This window comes from Palaemon carinicauda, chromosome 1 (genome assembly GCF_036898095.1).
Source record: "Palaemon carinicauda isolate YSFRI2023 chromosome 1, ASM3689809v2, whole genome shotgun sequence".
Lineage (NCBI taxonomy): Eukaryota > Metazoa > Arthropoda > Malacostraca > Decapoda > Palaemonidae > Palaemon > Palaemon carinicauda.
In genome coordinates, this window is record NC_090725.1 from 271,553,413 (window position 1) to 271,575,000 (window position 21,588).

General features: G+C 39.9%; 1 protein-coding gene across 4 annotated transcripts in view; it reads right to left on the minus strand.

The window, feature by feature from the left end:
* The window catches only part of Iml1 (GATOR complex protein Iml1), a 486,471-nt gene that overhangs the window by 437,393 nt on the left and 27,490 nt on the right, over positions 1–21,588 (minus strand). For all 4 annotated transcript variants that reach the window (XM_068390604.1, XM_068390598.1, XM_068390583.1 and 1 more), the window contains exons 3-5: positions 16,705–16,874; positions 10,945–11,070; positions 3,039–3,179 (exon numbers count right to left, since the gene is read on the minus strand). In XM_068390604.1, the coding sequence (XP_068246705.1) occupies positions 3,039–3,179; positions 10,945–11,070; positions 16,705–16,874 (437 nt within the window). The remainder of the gene's footprint in view (positions 1–3,038; positions 3,180–10,944; positions 11,071–16,704; positions 16,875–21,588) is intronic.

Below are 21,588 nucleotides of genomic sequence, written 5' to 3' on the forward strand. Positions count from 1 at the left end.
CTTTCCTCTTCACATCATCCTTTACCTTATCTCTCCATCTAATTTTCTGTCTTACTCTCTTTACTCTCTATCTTCTCCCCCTAACAGGTTCCTCCCAAGCCCTCTTCACTCCCTCCCCACCATCCATCCTCAACCCATGGCCTTGCCATTTAATTTGTGACACTTGTCTCCTCTCTAATCTTCACTACACCTGCCATTCTTCTTATTTCCTCCTTTTTCAGTCTACCAAGCAGAAATACTTCCATTACCCACCTTAACATTTTCATCTTTGTTCTCTCAAGCTTTGCTTCCTCCTTTTGTCTTAGATCCCATGTTTCTGATCCATAAAATTAAAATGATTACCGTGCTAGGCGGTATATCTTAACAATCCATGTTTGCCAGTGGTTATCTAAGCGGATGAGCAACTTGTGGTGGAGTAATGAGAACTTTGGGTGTGGAGGAAATGCCACCCTTAATCTCCATGAAGTCACTGGCAGCAGGGTGACAGATTGGGTTTAAGGTGATGGATAACATGTCTTTGCAGCTTTTACTGCTAATGCCTGGCGGTTGAGCTTACCGGAATTAGTATGGACCGACAGGGATCACTTAGTTAATAGGCACTGCGCATCATAAGGAACTGGTTATCCTTTGAAGAATTTAGCCAATGAATCCTCTATGAATTTAATCAGTATATGGAAAGTGAAAATGACAGAATGGCCCTCAGTCCCGGGAGTAGCAGGGTGCTAAGAATCTTCAGGTTTATAAATGCTAAGAAAAAGTTGAAAATTGATAATTGAAATGTTAGAACCATGAATCAGATTGGGAAGTTAAAGCAAGTGGAGAATGAATTTATGAAATATAGTTTGGATATCTTGGGCCTAACTGAAACACATTGTAAGGGGATTGGTAAAGAAATCTTAAACCAAGGCAATATATATATATACTCTGGAAGAACAGATGGAGTTAAAAGAGAAGGAGTAGGAATAATGATGACACCAAGAGCAGAGAAGGCATTAATGGAATGGAGAGCTGTAAATAGTAGACTGTTACTTGTAAAGTTTAATCAAGGCAGTGCAACATGAGTATTATAGATTGCTAAGCACCAGCAAATGATTCTCCAAAGGAAAGGAAAGATGAATACTATGAAGAACTGCAGAGAGTAATAAAGGAAATCCCAGAGAGAGATATAAAAAATGGTGATTACTGACTTCAATGCTAATGTTGGAAGGAAGAGTTAAGGTATAGAGAATGTAATGTGTATAGAGGGTCTTGGCAAAGTTGCAAGTGAAAATGGGATGCATTTCATGTTTTTTGTTCAACAATCAATCTTGTTATTGGAAGTACCCTTTTCCAGCACAAGGACATTCAAACATATAAAATCTCTGGCACAGTCGTTCAATTAGTTTGTTATGCATGTTGCATAAGATTTTTCCTAATTATCATCATCCTTTACATTCAGATCTTCTTGGACAGTTCCATCCTATTCGTAATACTAGGCATGCAGTTAATTCTAATAGTCAGGCCTTCTCCATCATGAGGCTCAATACTACACAGTATTCTATAAGTTTTATTCCAGCTGTGACCAAGTTTGCAGTCCTTAAATGTCTTCAATTTTCTTTTAATTGACTCTTGTACTTCTCTGTCCCATCACTATTTTTTTTCCTTTCAACACACCATATCCAGTAGTTCTTCCCACTAATTCCCCTAAACATATTTCTTCCATACTGACTCCGATACTATTTTCCACTCTGTTACCCTGGCTACATTCTAAGCTCAACCTTTATAGTCATCTCTCTCTCTCTCTCTCTCAGAATACTATTAAATAGCTCACCCTTTTTTTCCTCCTTTAAGATCCCAAACCTTAATTCTAGATCTCCTCTTTCTCTTTTTTGGTTTTCTACCTATCATTTTACAATCCATCACTACCAGTTTATGTTGTTTAACACATGCTTCCCACAGTTTATCACATTATTTTGTCCACTCCCCCACTTTTCATAAGTTATCAGGTGCTTATCCAATTTCTGGATACAGGTGTTCATACATGCTAATTCAAAACCCTAAGCCATCTTCATTTCTAATTCCAAACCCATGGCCTCCATGTACCTCCTCATATCCATCCCATCTCATGTCTGCTACTATGACTAGCTTTTCCTCCTCTTTCACTGTTATAATAGCAGCCTCAAACTCTTGTCTATATCATTCTTCTTGTTCTTGAAAACCAATCAGAGGGGCATATGCTGAAATTATATTTACTATATGATCTCCAATAATCATTGGAATCTTTAAAATCCCATCATTTATTCTTTTTACTTCTACCACTTTTCCTTGCAGCTATTGCCTAATATAACCCCAACTCCATTTATTTCCCCTCATGACCCACTGTAATAGAGCTTATATCCTTTTCCTATCCCTCAAGTTCCATTTCCTTACTGTCTCTCATACCCCAGATGTAGGATTGCCAATTAGTAATTCAAATCATGCTGTTTTTATATAAACTATAATAAGGCAATTTTTTGTCTCGTGGTTCATAGAAACTTCAGGGGGCATATGCCTGTCCGTAGATGTATGTCGTTGTGTAAGAGTTAATCAATGTAAATATTGTAATCCACACCTTATATTTTGATATCATCTGTTACATTCGGTACATAGTACAGACTTCATCCCCACAACAACCCTTGGCCACTTTCCTGATAGCGCCGCTTTCTTTGCTTTCTTTTCAGTCACCTTTAGCTTTCCTCTGTATATGTTGATTTTCTGTGCTCTCCTCTCTTTTCTACTCTTCCAACTTTTAAATATTTCCACCACTTATCTTTCAGATTCTGAGGATAATACTAGGTCATCTGCATAAAGTTGAATTATATAAAAAATTATCTCTTCATTCAAACATTCAAAAGAAAAACCACCTCAGGACCAAAATAGAACTTGAGGATATAGAAAAAACCTAACTGCTGTACTGAATATTATTTTGAAAAGAACTACTATTACCTACAACAATTAACATTACACAAACAGTCTATTTGTTTCATTTAATCTTATGCTTCTAAAAATACAGTAGTTACCTTCCATTTGGCAAAAAGATCCGAAAGGAATCCATTGACTGCTTTTTCAAAATAAAGATCTCCATAGATATCAAACTCCCACATCTCAGAGCTCATCTGAATAAAAAGATATACCATACTCGTTGATGATCGATATACAACCTGTAATAAAGAAAGCCAGTTACAAAAAAATTGATAAAAATTATATTTGAGGTATGCCTGAAAATGAATTCACAATTTAAAATAAGAATCACTATAATTCTAATGATGTTAAAGAAATCCATAACCCGATTGAGTTCATGCACTTTTGGATAATTTAAATTGAACCTTTCCATAAGTCAATTTCCTAAAAGTATAATGCTACTAAATAAATTTGATATTTCAATTCACTTTACTGGAAATTCTTAATACTATTACATTGCAGCAAGAGATTTTCAACCTTGAAAAATAAAAAACTATAATAACATTTTCATCCATCTTACTACAATAAATATCTCACTACAACACTCATTACCACAAAGGTCTCCAGGTTTAACCTCCATCACCATCTCAGTTATTTTCAAGCCAAAGTGCAACTTAACATACACTGATCTTTGTTGTTCTGACTTTTTTGATGCACCATCATTACATATATGCTATAGTTTGTTTTCTTTAAGTTAATACAGGATATAAAAGGTATGTCTATAAAGTTGTCTTAAGCTCACTAACAATTCTAGAGATTGCAGTTCACTGAGTTAGCAAAGTGTTGTTCAGCATACCTTACATAAATCTGGGGAGATTCAACAACAATGGTCGGCCGTAAATTTTGATACGGTGAGCCGAGATTTAATTCATTAAGTTTCTTGTGGGCACCACAAGAGATCTGTCTTCACATCTTGGGGATCTTCAAAAAAGCCAATGGGAGATCTGATGTCTGTGACCAAAAGGGTACTAGTTTCACGATAGAGGAAAGATGGCCAAGGAGTTTCTGCCATGAGTGAGCTGGAAAAAATTCCTTTCCAGAAAGGGAGCAGTGATCTATCTGAATTTCTGGATCCTGTCTGAAGATGGATAAACTCTGGCTTGGTCCAAGTCTATATCCATGCTCAAGTACCATATTCAGTGTTGTGGGACTAGGCTGTACTTTTCAAAGTTTAGCTGGACCCCCAGCTCTTGATAAAAATTGAGCAAGATGTCCTTATGACAAATGAGTTTAGATCTTGACTGCTATTAAAAAGCAAGTCATCCAGGTACTTTAAAAGTCTTATTCCCTTGGCCTGTGCCTATGAGGAAACCAGAGTGAACAGGCAAGTGAACACTTGTAGCACTGTGGACATATCGAAGCATAGCACCTTGAATTGGAATACTGTACTTTCTTTCTGAAAAGGAACATAAGCACTTGCTTGACCTTGGATGAACAGGCATTTGGAAATAAGCATCCTTCTGGTCTACATAACTGTGTAATGTGATCCACTCAAGACCTCGTTCCCAAAACATTTCTCATTAGGATCTTTTTAATATAATTTAGTTTCCATAACATTGTATGAAGGAAATAAAATATTCTTATTTACTAGGATAAAACATATTTTTGGAATCGAAACTCATTTCAAGTGATGTCACTTTCATTTTATACTCCATGTAATCCTCCTAGAACATTCTAACCTCCATGTAAGCATGATTTTCCTACATTGCCATAGATTTCTCCGTCATAATGAAAAGCGCATCACATTAGATTTATATGCGCTGCACTAGATTAATCAGGAATCACAATTAATTTATGCTACTGATTTTTTATGACTGAGTGATTAAAAAACAAGAACTTAATGATGACAATAACAAATATGAATACTATTAATACTTATATCACTGCAATCATTTTAAGCCCTCCAGACATACTTAATAATATTCCCTTCAAGAGATTATTCATGACACAAAGAATAGAGGAAAAGTTTTTAGCCTTTCTTAAAAAGAAGAAACCTTCCTTTTATAGTATGCAGTCTTTAAGATCCAGCAGCAGACTTAAAATCATCACACTAACAGGCCAGCTCCCATTTCCTATATCAAGCTTCGTCCCCCACCAAAGTTCTATCGAGAGGAATGAGGAAAGCAATTTTATTCCTCCCTAAGTGAAGCCTTGTCCCAGGGACAACTGAACTTTGATTTTAGAGCAAGAGGAGGCCACTGAAGATCTATCAAGGGAACCAAGGGAGTTATTAAACCAAATAGAGGCAAGGATTTTGTCAATGACGCGCTTCAGATTGGGAGTCGTTTCCATCGTTATCAAGAATGTTGGACCTTTTCTCTGTGGGCACAAAGTTTAGTCTCAATGGGTCTCAGTTGGTCATGGATAGCAAAACACACTTCACTTCACTTCACACCTCACTCCTTTATAAGCAACATGTTAAGGAATAATCATAGGAAGTTGCATGTTTCTAACTTCCAGGCCAGACTCTTCAGTGTACTGAAGAAATAGTCCATAGAGAGAAGTGATCCTTGACCTGTCTCTCTTTAACAAATATATCTGGTACGATCCATTTAAAACAACAACCGTCCAGCATGTCTGCCAATTACTACACCAAGACACTTGGACCTGTACTATAGACCAAGAAGAGGCCTATTGGCATGTTTCTACTGCCCACCACTTCCGACCTTACCTAGGGTTTCAGTTTGGGAAGGGGATGTACAGGTTCAAAGCAATGCCATGCAGTCTCAACATTGCCCCAAAAATATTTACATAGCTAGTAAGGTATTGACCAAACTCCTAAGGTTTCATGTAGTTCAGATCATAGATTATTTAGATAATTGACTGATTTGGGCAGAGACAAAAGTATTATACCTACAACACAAAATCAGGTTTTGCAGGTTCTTCAAGACCTTGGGTTTTTTTATCAACTTTGCATAGACAAGACTAATTCCAAGAAGGATATTCAGTGGTTTGGTCACCAATGGAATATGGTGAAAGCCACACTAGCCTTATATAAGCATCTTGGCAAAACATTCTAAGCAGGGTCAGAGCCTTGGTTTTGAGTTGCTTCTCTTCCAGGAGGCAACTGGAGAAGATCTTGGGCCTTCTTCAGTTTGCCTCAATAGTAGATCCAGTGTTAAAGAACAGAATGGAAGATGTCAATTGGGTGTGAAAGAAGGTGGCTCGGAAGAGGTTTCGGGACAGATGGGCTCAATTATACAGTATGGTTGTTGCAAAAAAAAAACTCAGGTCATGGACGATCCCAAATTCCTTCGCCAGGTTGGTTTCATTGGTTACCATGATTATTCACACAGTTGCGTCTAGGTCAGGTTGGGGAGGTTATTCTGAGGATACTTTTGTGTTCGGGAAATGGACTCATTAGTTGGTAGCCTTTCACGTAAATGTGTTGGAACTGATGGCGGTCTTTTTGACAAAGAGAATTGGTCCATGAAGGAACTCAATATATAAGATCATAGACAACCAGGGGTAGTCTGTGCGTCAGAAAGGGGGATCCTGCCCAAAATTTCTCAATGTAATGACCCTTTCCATTATGAAGTTCCTTCAGAAAAGAAATGGTCCTCTCATCATTCCATCTGTCAGATTCACTCAACATAGTACAGGACACCCTACCCAGCCAGACAGTCCTACATACAATATAGATACTGGACTAGAGTTTTTTCAGGGATTTTGGAGCTAGTTCTGGATCTCCAAATAGGCCTGTTTCCTATGAGAGAGAACCACAAACTTCCACTATACATAGCTCTGAATGTACTCTAAAGCAGTGGCAAGACAGTGAATTTAGATAGGAACAAATTGTTGTCGATCTACCTGTTCCTCCAGTAAATTTGATTTCGTAAGCTTTGAGTACCCTTCAGGACTTTTCAGGGACAGCTGTGCTAACAGCACTACATTGATTGCGCCCAACAGTCCATGGAATCAACTGCTTCAGCATCTGAGACAAAGAATACACCCGCTTGGGTCTGCAAACCTGTATCAGAAAGTAGGAAGGACTACCTACTATTACTTCTTTTTGACCCAGAACCTTCATACTTCAATTCTCTTTCCAAAAATTTCGTGCAAGAATTCTCAACCGACAATTTTACTTTTCTATGATAAGCTGCGAGTCTGAGCGGAACTCAAACCCCAGTCTCGCAATCACCATACAAGGAAGCTACAATCACGCCACCACAACCCTTAAAGGAGTTTAAAGGACAAGCCCACACGAAGCAAACTAGAGGAGCCTGTAATCTGTGAGAACACCTTTCAGGCAGCTGTCAATCCCTTCGACAAGGGCAGTGCAACACTAACCTTAGAGGGTTGCTGGGTGTCATAGATATGGTCTATAACAGTGTCCTTGCCCTCCTGAAGAGCCCTCTCTGGGTAAGCCAACCCAATGATGGCCCTCATGCAGACTAGACCATGCCAGAAGTACACAGACTCTCCCTGTTCTTCCTCTGAATTATACTTAGGGATAGAAGCCCTAGGGAGATAGTTATCTTCAATGTCCAAGTCATCATCCACCTCCAAGCTCTCACCCACAGGCGCCCGCGGTGGGTCGAGGTAATCAACGAAGGGATGTTGCTTGCTGATGTTCCTGCTGCAGGGGAGGACCCATGAGCTCTCTCTTGCATAAGAGCTGCCCTCCCCCCTGGCATTCTTGGACACTGTCTTCGCGTACTCCTCCAGCAGAGAAGTCTGGAAGATCTCTGACGTCCCTTAGAGGTCCAAGCCTCTCTTGCCAAAGCCTCTTCTTTCTGCTCTGGTGGTCTGGAAATGGGCCTAAGCTCTGGAGGGACCACCTCAATGGGAGACGGCTGAAACCTTGGCACCAGGGTGATTTCTCAAGGGGATTCCAACCCTAGGCTTGTACAAAGGTGGAGGAGGTCCACCAGCAGATGAGTTGGATTCCTCAGCCTCTTCTGCTTCATCATCAATTTGTCCTGTTGAATGTTTTAGGACTCACCCAGCTCCATAAGGTTTCCTGAGAGGAGAGATGATCATCGCAGGGTTCGGGCTGTGGCAGACACAGATCCTCTCCTAGGGTGGCTGGAGGGGAAGAAGAAAAAAAGGAGACCGATCTCTCCAACGGGATCCTCGAGGTCGACGCCACTGCAGCTACCTGCTTAGAAGGTTCTGGTTGAGTGATTGTCTGCCTGACAGCCTTGACCTGAGTGTCAAACCACGATGGTGGTTTTCCCACAATAGACAGGTCTGGTGTGTCCTAGGGGAGTCCTACAGGTGGAAAACGCCTCTTTGGGGATGGCTGCATCGGTACCTGAAACTGAAATGTGGCTCGCTTACCTGGTACAAGTGGGACAGGCATCTGGAGATCCTCTTACCCCCTCTTGGTGTGGGGGGGGGAGGGTTCTGACGTAATGAAAACTTGCGCAGACCTGTTGAGAGGTTCCCTGAAGCCCTCAGGAAAAGGAATCCACTGACTGCCTCTTGTTGGCAAGTCAGGCTGACGCAAAGACTACTACCGGACGGCTGCTGATGGTCTGTGAAGCTCGTCTCTGGGCTGTTGAGGCGGAGAGATGGGATCGCTCATGGGAGTGTGACACGCGCGAAAGTGAGACAATTATGCACAGGCGCGTGTGAAAGTTCGATGATCACTCATGGGAACGTGATGATCACGCACGGGAGAAGGTGAGGAGCGCGCTGCAGAGTAGCAATCACGCCTAGGATACCTGTGGGAAGAAGTCCGACAAAATGGTGAATGGCGCTGGCGAGCAGTGATCACGTGAAGAGCAACGTGTTGGAAAGCAACTTGTGAGCTATTGAAGAATAGGAGCTCGGCGATTAGCGAGATGTAGCATGCTGTGGAAAAGCACCCAGGGGCAGGTGAATGACGAGCGGGTGAGTGACGATCACGAGCTGGAAAATGGCGTGCAGGAAGAGAGCAGCAATCACAAGCAGAAGAGTGGCAAGATGAACGTTGATCCCTGGACAAAGAGTGCTGTTTCCTGACGGCAGGCGTGGGTGAACGTCTAGATGGGTGAAGGGGACTACGGTCCCAAGAAGACAATGAGGCCCTAGGATAGGGAGAGCTCTCATTGTCAGCAGCAGGTCGGCATTGGGGAGGCGAGCGGGCGCGTTGGTCTCAGCTGCAGGAGCAGAAGATGGTGAAAGATGGGCCTCGCAGACAGCAAGCACGTCTATTATGGTGCGCATGGGAAAAAGAACTTCTACCACGGAGGACGCAAGAGATGGTCCTCTAATTGCCCAGCACTAAAGAAGCTCTAGCAGCACATCCTTTGAAAGTGACCCTGCAACACCCAGCCCAAAACTGCAAAACATCAGATAAAGAGGATTCCCCCAACGGGATTGTCCAAGTTGCTTCTCTAGGGGAAGCAGCTTCGTCCCTGGAATTCAGGAGTTGTCCTGGAGTTAGATGGTCAAAACTTCTACTTGACCAATCCTCGGAAGAGACCAAGCGAACAGGAGCATCAGAAAGAGATTGGGGGGTCAAGGAAAATATCTGAGGTTTCTTCATCCTTGAGGAAGACCCTGAAGGCGAGGAATCTCTCTTAGACGTCTTCTTGTGCTGACGCCCAAATCTCTCCGCTACTCCAGACAATCCCTTCAGGTGTTACCCTGTTCACAACGTTGTCCTCTGCAGGCCGAACACAATGAATGGGGGTCAGTCTCGGCAAAGGACATGAAGGTACCGCAAGAGCGTCCTTCAGACCCTGGGCAAGTCCACATTATGGATGGCAGGAAGAAGAAACATGTACACCTGGAAAAAGGAAAAGCTGAGAAATTAGTACAATTCCCAAGTCTGAATAGAAGGCAGACAGTGGAGACGTCCGTTCTCAGCAAAGACAATATATAAAGTACTTCACACACTGGTGTGTGAATAGGGTAGCTAGCAACCCCCAATAGCCCCGCTAACTAGCAGATTCAGTAGTTGCCACCTTGCTTAAAAGTCTTTATGGCTAGTCTTCCAGCTTCGCCAAAAGAAAATCCTTATAAACAGCGTAGGGTTTGTATTTAGTAACGGAACAAACTTTTTCTGGGGAGATACTGTGTGATGATCTCTAAAAAGCCACATCCTTTCTAGTCTTAAGCAAGAGAGTGGAGCATTGTTTATATACCTTCAACTGTGAATGGTGGTTGAGGGTTTGTTGTGACCTACGAAAGCCAGCGAGAATTAGGATGATAGTTCCTTTCTGGGACACCAAGCATGTCACTAATAGCAGACGACTTTCAATTACTGAAGAGCTATGGCTAGTTCAAATGTGTCTTAAGATGCGAAGTCTCTACTATACACACTGAGTCTGTCCCTTGCTCATTGAGAGACTGGTCCTACAGTAGGGGAGTCAATATCTATTTGGTATTCAAGGCATATTGGATTCCGTTATTCTAACCTTTCACAAGAAAATCCTTGGAAACCACACAGCACCTCAAAAAAAATGTTTTTCTTGGTCAAAATTCTTTAATTCCAGAATGCATGCATACTGTACTAAATAAATAATACGCAACAAATTAAGACTACCAAATAAATCATGCTTACTCAACATCAAGCAATCCAAAACATTTTTAATTGTTTACTTACTTGCAACCTATATTTCACTGAGATGCAATGACATTAATAGTCACCCAACCAAAAATCAAACTTATGATTTGGGAATTATGTGTAAAGATTAATGAAAATCATATATGTTGGGAATTGTAAATTAATGGCTAGTTCTGAAAGAAATGAAAATTTTCTACCTTTTCTCCAATATGCATTTTTACATTACAAAATTATTTTCTTTATAAATTGAATTTAACTTTTTTACTCTTACAACTTCAATATACTTATTTTTGTACCCTCAAAATTTAAATCCTTTACAATGGAATAAAGTAAAAGACATACTAACCATAAACAAAATTGCAAGTTAAATAGAGGAAACAATTTACCAAAATGTCATTAAACACAATGATAATTAAAATCTTTACATCATAAAATATATACAAATGTAGTTTTAATAGTGTACTTACTTTAGTGTCATCAGTGACAACGCCACAAGCAACCTTCTCCCCAAGTGCCCACATTTCATAAACCTGGCATCTGACAATACCAGCACAGAATTCAACCTTCTTATTGATATACACCACTGAATTTACCTGAAAATAAACAAAAAATCTCCTAAAAGATTTGTAGCTTTATCTTTAACATTCATACATTATATTCATAAACTAAATTAGATTTTTAACCATTTCTAGGTAGATGGAAATACATTCAAAATTTTACTCTTACTGGCTTCATATTTCACAGATGTCATGTAATCATAAGACAAAACAAAAAATTATAAATAAAATGATTCTTATACAATATATTGATACCATGGCAAGAATGATCATTGATAAAAAGAAATAATGAAGATTTTAATAATGAAATCTATTATTTTTTAAGGTACCTTTCAATCATAATCATAAGTTAACAATTTAGAAGCATCAGCTTCAAGACCTCATAAAACTATAGATGATGAATTTTTTATCTCTATGACATCCTTCCCCTTCCACACTGTCTACATCATATTACTGACAGCTGAGCCAAGTGAGAAGCTTTGACATGAACGAGAAGATTACCAAAAGCTAAAAAAATCACTGCTTAACTCGGTGGTGAAAGCCTTCTAAAACCTAATCTAATTATCATAAAACATGAAAATTGGGCAAGGGGGGGGGGGGGGGGGGGATTATTTACGACTCAAGGGTAAGTATGGAAATGATCAATCGTCGTCACAAAATCCTATTTACCTCTATGAATCTTACCTTCAAATCACAAGTTTACCAATGTCCCACACTTGTCAAGAAATGTGAAAAACAGAATTTTAATAATAATATTTTCTAGAGTATTTCTATATTCACCTGATATTCATATTACTTCTCATCCAGAAGCCCACATTTATCGACATTTACCCCTAAAAAATTTTTAAAAATGACAAATTCGAAGATAATTTGTATTTTTCCTAACCATACAAACCTTAGCTATTTACAAAGGGTTACCTTTTAGCGTAGCTGAAATGGCGAGCCATTAGAATTTAACGAGGGTGTATTACCCCCGCGCTAGTTAGCGGGGGGGGGGGGGGGGGGGGGGTAGGGGAGTGGTAGCTAGCTACCCCTCCTCCCCCTCACACACAGGTGAATACTCACTTTCACTTAGAGGTAGGACTTATCTTGGGGGACAGGGCTGGCGGGCAAATATGTGTAAATAGCTAAGGTTTGTATGGTTAGGAAAAATACAAATTATCTTCGAATTTGTCATTTGTTCCGTAACCGAAATACAAACCACGCTATTTACAAAGGGTGACTTACCCCTTAGGAAGGGTGGAAAGCCCCCAGCCATACTGGCTTTGGCTTTACCCAGGGACTCAGAATCCGAGTGAGTCGCACTCGAGAAAAGGAGTCCCTGCGCCTCACAAGTTCCTTGTCCGCAAGGAACCATGTGGCCTACATAAGCTTGTGTGTGAAGGAGGAAGTGTGACCCGTCCTAGGCAGTTGACCTTGAGTTCCAGAAGGAACTCTGGGTTAGGACGTTCCAAATACCACCTCGTCAGGGTATGGGGGACGCGACAGTATTGACTCAATACTCGGAACACAAGGAAGCATGGTTTACCTGCAGAGGTTCGAGGTCAGCTATGCAGAGACCAGGATGCTGCTTCCCCGTAGAGGGGATGATGAAGAAAGAAGTAAGGGCCAGACATACTTCTTTCGTTCATGCAGACTAAAACCTGATAACAATGCCCTCAACCTTCTGCTACCTGTCCAAAAAGGAGCCTGAGGTTAGACCAGCTGTTGTGTAGCCACCACAGAGCGATAGAAAACGTATCGAGACTCCTTTGGGTCACGCCTTGCAGGAAGCGGGCTGCGAAGGTCATTAGACGCTTCCAGACTCCAGCTTGTAGCACCTGCGTCACAGAGTAGTATTACTCGAAGGCGAGGGACGTTGCGATGATCGCTGACGAGCAGAAGGCTACGCGTGGAAGCCTGCGCATAGAAGAAGAGTCCTTGACCCCGACCTGAACCGAAGTTCTAGATCGCGAGGGCGAACGTGGGCGCACAGGGCGCGTAACAGGAACCAGCAGGAACAGCAGGGATGATTATCTTGAAAGCGCTGACGAACAGGAGAGCGCTGATGAGCAGAAGAGCGCCTGTGTGCTAACACTGAGCAGGAGCAGGAGAGAACACAGCAGAAGGGCGCGCAGGGAAACCCTGACACGCAAGGGAAGAACCCCCGTGGGGGCAACCCTTTGCCCCGAAGGGATCGTTGTCCGCCGGGAGACTGATGTCCGTCGGAAGACCGCTGTCCGTCGGGAAGACCGTTGTCCGTCGGGAAGACCGTTGCCCGTCGGAAGACGAGATTAGACTGCTGTCCATCTGCACCAAGGCGGAAGATCGAGAAAAAGGAGTTGTAGGCTGCAAACGGAGATCCAAAAAGGCGCCTCAAGCACCCTTGTAGAGAGATGAGAGGCCCTTACGACAAGGCGGACGGTGGGCCTTACGGCGAGGGAGGCCAACAGCAACAGAAGAAACCTCCGAAGAGGAGTCTCTATGAGTGTACTCTCTCGCGAACGAAAGAGAAACACTTCGTGGAAGAGACTGGTCAGCCAGTGACCTAAAAGGAGCAATCCTCCGAAGAGGAGCTCCTGCAGTTGCCCAGCCCCTTGAGCAAAACTGCAGGTTCGACCGCTCAGCACCAAGAGCATAGTCGCACGAAAAAAAGGCAAGAGAAGAACCCCCCAAAAGGGGAAAAACTCAAGCCTGGACAGGAAAAACTTCCCTCGGAAGGAAAGTTACCCGCCCAAGGAGGCAAGCCTCCTGAGAGTTCTAAAATGAACTGGAGAGCTGTCCATCGTCACTGGAGTACTTCCAGTAGAAGGAAACACGCCCCTGACGAAAATACAAGGGGGGAGGCAGCAACAGCCGAATCCCCAGGACTCAACCAGACAGCTCACACCGTTGCCATATTACAGAAACGAACTAGATCGGTAACTGTAAAAAAATAAAACAAATAATATTAGTACACATTCATTCCCCCGGGAAGGCTCCGAAGAGGAACCCCGAGGGAAAGGAACAAGAATTACACAACAGGCACGTGCCCTCACAACCACTTACACTCACGGAAGGAGAGCTGTAACCAAAACAGAATTATAACAATTATAATTATGTAACTTTGTAATTATGTAATTTTAAAATGAATGAACATTAAAGAAAGAACGAAAACCCCGAAAGGAATCGTTCTACAAGCTGAAAAACAAAAAACAACTACAATTAGATTCATAACTAATTGAGACAAACGTACGGCGTAGCAACCCCCCCACACGGAAAGGAAGCTACAAGGGCGTAGTAACACGTAGTAAAAGGGTGAACGACCTCAAGAGAGAGAGAGAAAGACATAAGTCAAACTCGATCGCCACCCATAAAATTACGCCGTGGTGGCCTAACTGCTGAGGACTCCACGTAGATATCGTACACTACACACACAAATCTGAAAAGGAAACTTACTTATTTCTATACTCAAATATATATACAAACATGAAAACATGTTTACATATATATTGAGTAAATGAAAAGTAAGCGATTAAGTAAAGACAAAACAAACAATGGCTGCCAAGAGAGGACCAAGACAGAGACGTCTGTCACAGTCCGAGCCAAAAGTGAAAGTGAGTATTCACCTGTGTGTGATGGGGAGGAGGGGTAGCTAGCTACCACTCCCCTACCCCCCCGCTAACTAGCGCGGGGGTAATACACCCTCGTTAAATTCTAATGGCTCGCCATTTCAGCTACGCTAAAAGGTAACCCTTTGTAAATAGCGTGGTTTGTATTTCGGTTACGGAACAAAATACAGTTTATTATCACAAGCAGGTAATGGTAAGAAACGATTAATAGTAAGAAGCAAGAGCAAGAGCCTTAGTTATTTCAGTTACTCTTTCGATATCGATGTAACTTGACATATCTCTTCCAGATTGAGATAAGTTTTATTGCAATTTAAGCTTTATTACTGGACAGGGATTTGAATACCGGTGTGAGGCGAATGATTGCCTCATTTTTCCTCACAAGGAAAGTATGTTAAAGTTTGAGAGCTAATGAAATTGACTTTTAGTTCATGGGAAATCTAGAGAAGGCTACCCTAGTTGTTTATAGTGGGGATGATGACAAATATGACATGCCAGCACAGTTCTCTAGCACACACTTATCCAGCCATGTTTTGATAGTAATGTGCTTCAAAGATGTTAACTTACTGTACAGTATATGACTTCCTCTGTTTTGAGTCTTACAGAAGAAAAACTAGCAGATTACCAGGATCTTACCAAATTAAAGGTTACCTAACCAAAAGTTTTCTAATTAATTTCAAAAGGCTAAAGCTTTTCTGATGTGTGGTAAAAGTAGCAAACAAGTGTGCTCCTTTATAGTTGGAAAAGTGTTCAGTGCACAGGTACACTTTTTGGTTACTCTCCATAAATTGGTTCCCATATTAGATATACAGTGATACTTCTCGATACAAAAGCTTCTGCATACGATTTTTTCATGCTGCGAAACAAGATGCAAAGATATCTAAGACTAATATTGCGAAAAATGTTTCATGTTACGAAACGAGGTACGGTATGAGATTTGTTCGACCGCCAAGACTAATTTTAAAATTTGTGTGCCATCAGCCATAAACTTGCTACCATCCTCCCGCATTTCCATTGGTATCTTCCTTCTCTGATGCTAGCTACCGGCATACGATCCTGCTCTCCCATTAGATACCATCTATCCCATCATACATCTACATAATGGCATCTCTCTCTCATTTCATTTTGGCAGCGTTATTGTTAACATTGAATTCATGTTTGCGATTTTGCTTTCGTGCTTTTACGTACTGAGCTGTATCGTGTTGCGCTATTCTATTCATACGTTATTAGCCATGGGTCCCAAAAAGTTGCTCATGTACAGGGAAAGGAGAGGATGCTTTCTATGGAGACAAAGCTAGAGATTAAGAAGTACGAGGCTGGCATGCAGTTAAGTGTGATCACAAAGGAATATGGCCGAAATCCCCCTTCAATAGGAACCATCCTTAAACAGAATGAAGCCATCAAAGCAACAACTAAGGACGACTGTTTTCTCCAGCAAGAGGAGCCACATCCATGATGAGATGGAAAGACTGCTACTGATTTGGATTAGGGACAAATAAATCAGCTGCTACTAAAAGAATATCCACATAAATAATGGGTTTGTTAGTATGGGAACAAATATTATATAAACCAATATTACCCTTCAATACTAACCACTACAACCCAAATTTAGCAATCACTAGTCGTAAAAAAATTAAAAATGACAGATTCACATATCAGCAAAGACACTCATATGATGATTGTTCAAAAGACAGTATCAGTTATCAATCTCCAAATGAAAAAAATCACTGAAAATCCAACTAAAAAACGGACTGAATACCAGCCAAAAAAAAAAAAAAAAAAAATGAACAAAAAGAGAAAAATGCACTGAAAATAAAATGACTTTAAAATTTCAACTTTAAAAAACTATTGAGGTAGTCCGGAGAAGATCAAGCCAGTTCACACATGATTATATCCTCATAAGTTAATGACCACTCATGTTACCACTAGGAACATAAGGCTATCATACTGATTAAGGAGAAAATTATTGTATCTAATGAAGGAATAGCAGATGAATCTTAGCTAAGATTCACAGACGTGATAACCTTTACAGAATGTACGCTTTCACTCTATCACATCAATGTCAAAACTTTAAACTAATTACCAAATTGGTCTTCAGCCTCCACATATCTGAACGACTAAGGTACTGATCCTTAAAAGTGAGCTCCACCAACTCAAGTGCCACAGCCTTGGGGTCCACTTTTCTAACAATAACATCTTTGTAATTACGCAACTGAAAATTGGAAGTGATGCTTTGCTCTATGCTGATCGTATCTGGAAAGAGAAGTTGAAAACATCATTAAAATACTAAATACAGATCTTAAACTACTGTACAGGATATTACACTTTTTTGTTTAGACTTCACAAACATTCATTATCTAAAAATTAACTTTTTAATACAAACCTATTGCTAGTAATAAGTACACATTTGTAGTCTTTAAATATCCCAGATACTACCCTCTACAGGCCATCATACAAAAGAAATGTAGCGGTAGCACTACTCGAGACAATGGAAACCTATGTTCCCATCAGTGAACTACATTTTTCATATAATGTACAATAATTGAGGATATTGGCTGCAAGAACTTGTGAGTCAGAATGTTAGAATTTTTAGGGAATGATTCTTATCTTAAAATTATTGTAATATTTCAATACTTTCCTGGGATCCATGCGCTGATATTCATTCCACGGAAAATTTTTATTACAAAAGAAAATAAAATAAAATTTTGCCAATGATGTATGCAAGGCCTTTTCTTCCCATGGGAGAGAGGCACCAGGAAACAAGCAAGTGAGGAACCACCATTCTTCACAACCCACCACCACTTTATTTCTTCATTCTTTCGGTAGTATGGGCATGTGTACAAAAAAAGTTGTACCTACAGTGAATGGAGAGGTAATCATTGAAATAATTATTTTTAGTTCAAGAATTTTTGATTCATGAAGTCTCACTAAACATAGTGCTATGAACTCTGAAAGCACAACTCTGCTTGACAAACTAAAAAATCAGGATATTAGTAATGGATTTATATGACTAGCTCTCCCATATTTTTATATTATACTACTACAATACACAGTCCATAAAGTCAGACTTTACAAGTCACTGTTTTTTTTTTTTTTTTGTGTGTGTGTACTCTATCTGATGATATAAGTTAAAAGTTTGGTTTTTACAGTTTTCTCACTTCCTGTCAGTCACGATTGGTGTGCTTCACGACAAGCATACCACCCTTAAGCTGCCTCCATCATACTGCACCTGCTGTACAGTAAGCATCTTGAGTGTACTGTAGCCAGTATTTTTTGTTTCCTATGCTACACCTTTACGCTACCAAGTTATTTCTACTTTTCAACTGACTGATACTTTCCCAATATCCTTCACTTTCTCTTTATCTTTACATACTATTGAGATTGTTGAGTGAACCAATCCAAAAATTTAAGCAATTGCTTGAGATTTTTACTGTCTTCATGTGCCTTAATTATTTCCATCTTAATATTTACATTCAATCAACTTTCTTGGTTTCTAGGAAGAGGATCCTGCACGTGAAAATATATTCTTCCTTTCCACAGACAGCTTGTGGGGCAATTGAAAATTGCTATGGGATATGTATAATACTATTTAGATTATGTATCATAATTCTAACCACTGAGATAAATATAAGAGCTCTCTCTCTCTCTCTCTCTCTCTCTCTCTCTCTCTCTCTTGTGGGGCAATTGAAAATTGCTATGGGATATGTATAATACTATTTAGATTATGTATCATAATTCTAACCACTGAGATAAATATTAAGAGCTCTCTCTCTCTCTCTCTCTCTCTCTCTCTCTCTCTCTCTCTCTCTCATACCACTGTTATTGTTCTTGAGTCTCAAGAATACCACTGTTATTGTTCTTGAGTCTCAAGAATACCACTGTTATTGTTCAGGTAACTGAAAATGACCTATTCCTAAGAAAGGATACTGCTGGCAAAACAGAACCTTGGTTAAACAACTAAATAAAAAAAAACTGTTGAACGAGTAGAAACCAAGACCAATAATACTATAGTAATAGGTATTCTCCCAAGACTCAATGTCAATCACTTCACCCTAAGTAAGGCCATAGGAATAAATGAAAGACTTAAGGCCACAAGCCACAGAAAGAAAATTAAAATTATAGATCTCTGGGGCACTTTCTATGGAAAGAGAAAATTATATAAAAGAAACGGAATACTGTACACTTTAGCGAAGAAGGCAAGATAGTATACGGAAACCAACATAATCTCAGCCTCTACAATTACTGTACTTAAACACAGTAGACCAAGAACAAACTAGACCCTTAGAAAATCCTCCAAAAACAAATACTGTAGAGGAAATTTGGCTAATTTGATAAAAGTAAAACTAAAACACTAGTAAATCAGGGAAACTAGCAAAGCCACAGAGTTAAAGAAGAAAGATAGAAAATTTCCTCAGAGTAGCACAGTTCAATGCTCATTCAGTTAGAAACAAAATGGCAAACTTCAGGACAATGATAGCTAGTGAGGACCTACAGGTCATAGGCATTACCGAGACCTGGATTTGAGAAAAAACATAAGATTTTATCAAAGAATACAAAATCCCAGGTTTCAAGCTTTTCAAGAAAGATCGCCTTACTAAAAAAGGTGGAGAGGTAATGCTCTATGTTAAAAATCACTTAAACCCAATAAAAATCAAATAAGAAACCGAATGTGAAGTGATAAGTGTAAATATTAACACATAGGAAAAAACATGTCCATACTAGTAATATACAGACAACCACATCAAACACAAGAACAGGATGAAGACCTATAAAGACAACTTGGACAAGAAGTTAATATGTTAGCTGTCCTAATGGGAGACTTCAATGCAATAGTAAACTGGGACACTAAGAATTCTACATCAAACACAGAGGGACATAGGGTACTAGAATTTGTCAACAATGAATTCCTCCATCAGTGGGTCGATAAACCAACCAGGGAAACAACACACTAGATATCGTGCTAGCAACAGAAGAAAATTTAGTATCCAGTGTTTCAGTAAGGGAAAATATTGGCAGAAGTGACCACAAAATACTTAGGTTTCAGGTAAATATTCCTCATCTAAACGAAAGGAAAATTATAAAAAATTTATACTACAGACGTAGTAACAGGATAAAACTGAAAGAATACACCAATAATTTAGAATACGACGAAATAGGGAACATAGATACACAATGGGACTTCTTTGTAGAAATATATAAAGAAAAAAGAGACAAATGCATACTACATAGAAAAATTTTACCAAATGGAACTCCTCAGCATAAGCAGTTCAATAGAGAAATATCTAATGTAATAAGTAGAGACAGCCAACATAAATCAATGGGTCCACAGCTTTCAATTCATGAAATTTCCAAGCACAAGAAGTTAAGCCTAAAAGTAGATATACTAGTTAGAAAGGCCAGGATCAATAAACAGAAAAGAGTGGCTTCAGATGGTAAAGAAAGCCCTAAAGAATTTTTTGCATACGTAAACAATAAAAAACCAATCAAAAACAACATTAGCCCATTAAGAGACTCGGAAGGTAATCTTATAACAAATGATTTGGAAAAAGCCGAACTCATGAATGCATATTTTACAACTGTATTCACTAGGGAAGAATCAAAGACACTCCTAGAAACAGCTATCAAATATAAAGGTCCACAACCATTAAATAGAATCCCCTTTACAATGGACAATGTCAAAAAGAAAATAAAAGGCACCAGGTCCAGATGATATTCATCCAAGAGATTACAGAATTAGAAGAAGAGATAGCCCCACACTTTTACAAAATGTTCCGAAAGATAGCCAACGAAACAAAAACACCACATTGATGGAAACTAGGCAATATATTTAAACCCTAAGTTTACTAATACACTTGGTGTGAGGGAGTTATGAGTTGCCAGCAGCCTCACATTGTTGCTAGAGTTTTAGTTAGAATGTTCCAGCTTTGTACTCCTCTTCATGTTTCCCTCTCTCCTTGGTTCTTTTTTGTTGCTCTCTGCTTGCATTTTGTTCTTTCTTTGACCTTAGGTAACATTGGCCTTGCTATAAAGTTCACGAGGACGTTGTGAAAACACAATGTACAAACGAACTGCAAGTAATTAAACACGTGCATCACATATTCTATACTTCTTTGGAAACTCTGGCTGATTTTCTCTTAGATCGTAGTTTGCTTTCGCCTACCATCTCTCAATGCCTTCCAACTCTGCTAGATGTACGAGATTATGAAACGTGAGTGAAAAAAATCACTGTAAATACAGTAATGCAAAACTAAACACGGAAAAACGGTTCTGTCAAACTCAGTTATGCAGACGATGCACTTAGGATGACGTCATCACTTAAAGATCGCTTTATCTTTATTATTTGTAAAAATAATAGGCTGAAACTTCTGGAGAGAATGTACGACATTTTTCTGCATACAGTGATACCTCGGTAGTCGAACGACTCTAAATTCAAACAAATCGGAGTTCGACCAAAAAATTTGAGTAATTTTTGCTGCGGTGTTCGAACAAAAAATCGGAACTCGAACAGCCGAACGCGTGGCCGAGTGAGATGAGCGGCCATCTCGGCTACTCTCGCTTGGTCGGGTAGTATCATTTCAAGAGAGAGCGTCAGTCCGACAACACGTGTTGAGAATTTATTGTGATTTAGTGCGTTTTATTGTCTTCTTTTACCGATAATAATGGGCCCCAAGAAAGTCCGTGATAAGGGGAAGGATAAGAGGAAAACAGTGAGAACAACGATCAAGTTGAAGAAGGAAATTATTGCGAAATACGAGAATGGTGTACGAGTGTCTGATCTAGCCTTACAGTATGGCATGGCGAAGTCGACCATTTCGACCTTTTTGAAAAATAAGGAAGTGATAAAGAAAGCTAATGTTGCACAGGGAGTGACAGCAATTAGTAAGCAAAGGCCACAAGTAATTGAGGAAATGGAAAAGTTGCTCCTTATATTTATTAAAGAAAAGCAGTTGGCCGGGGAAAGTATAAG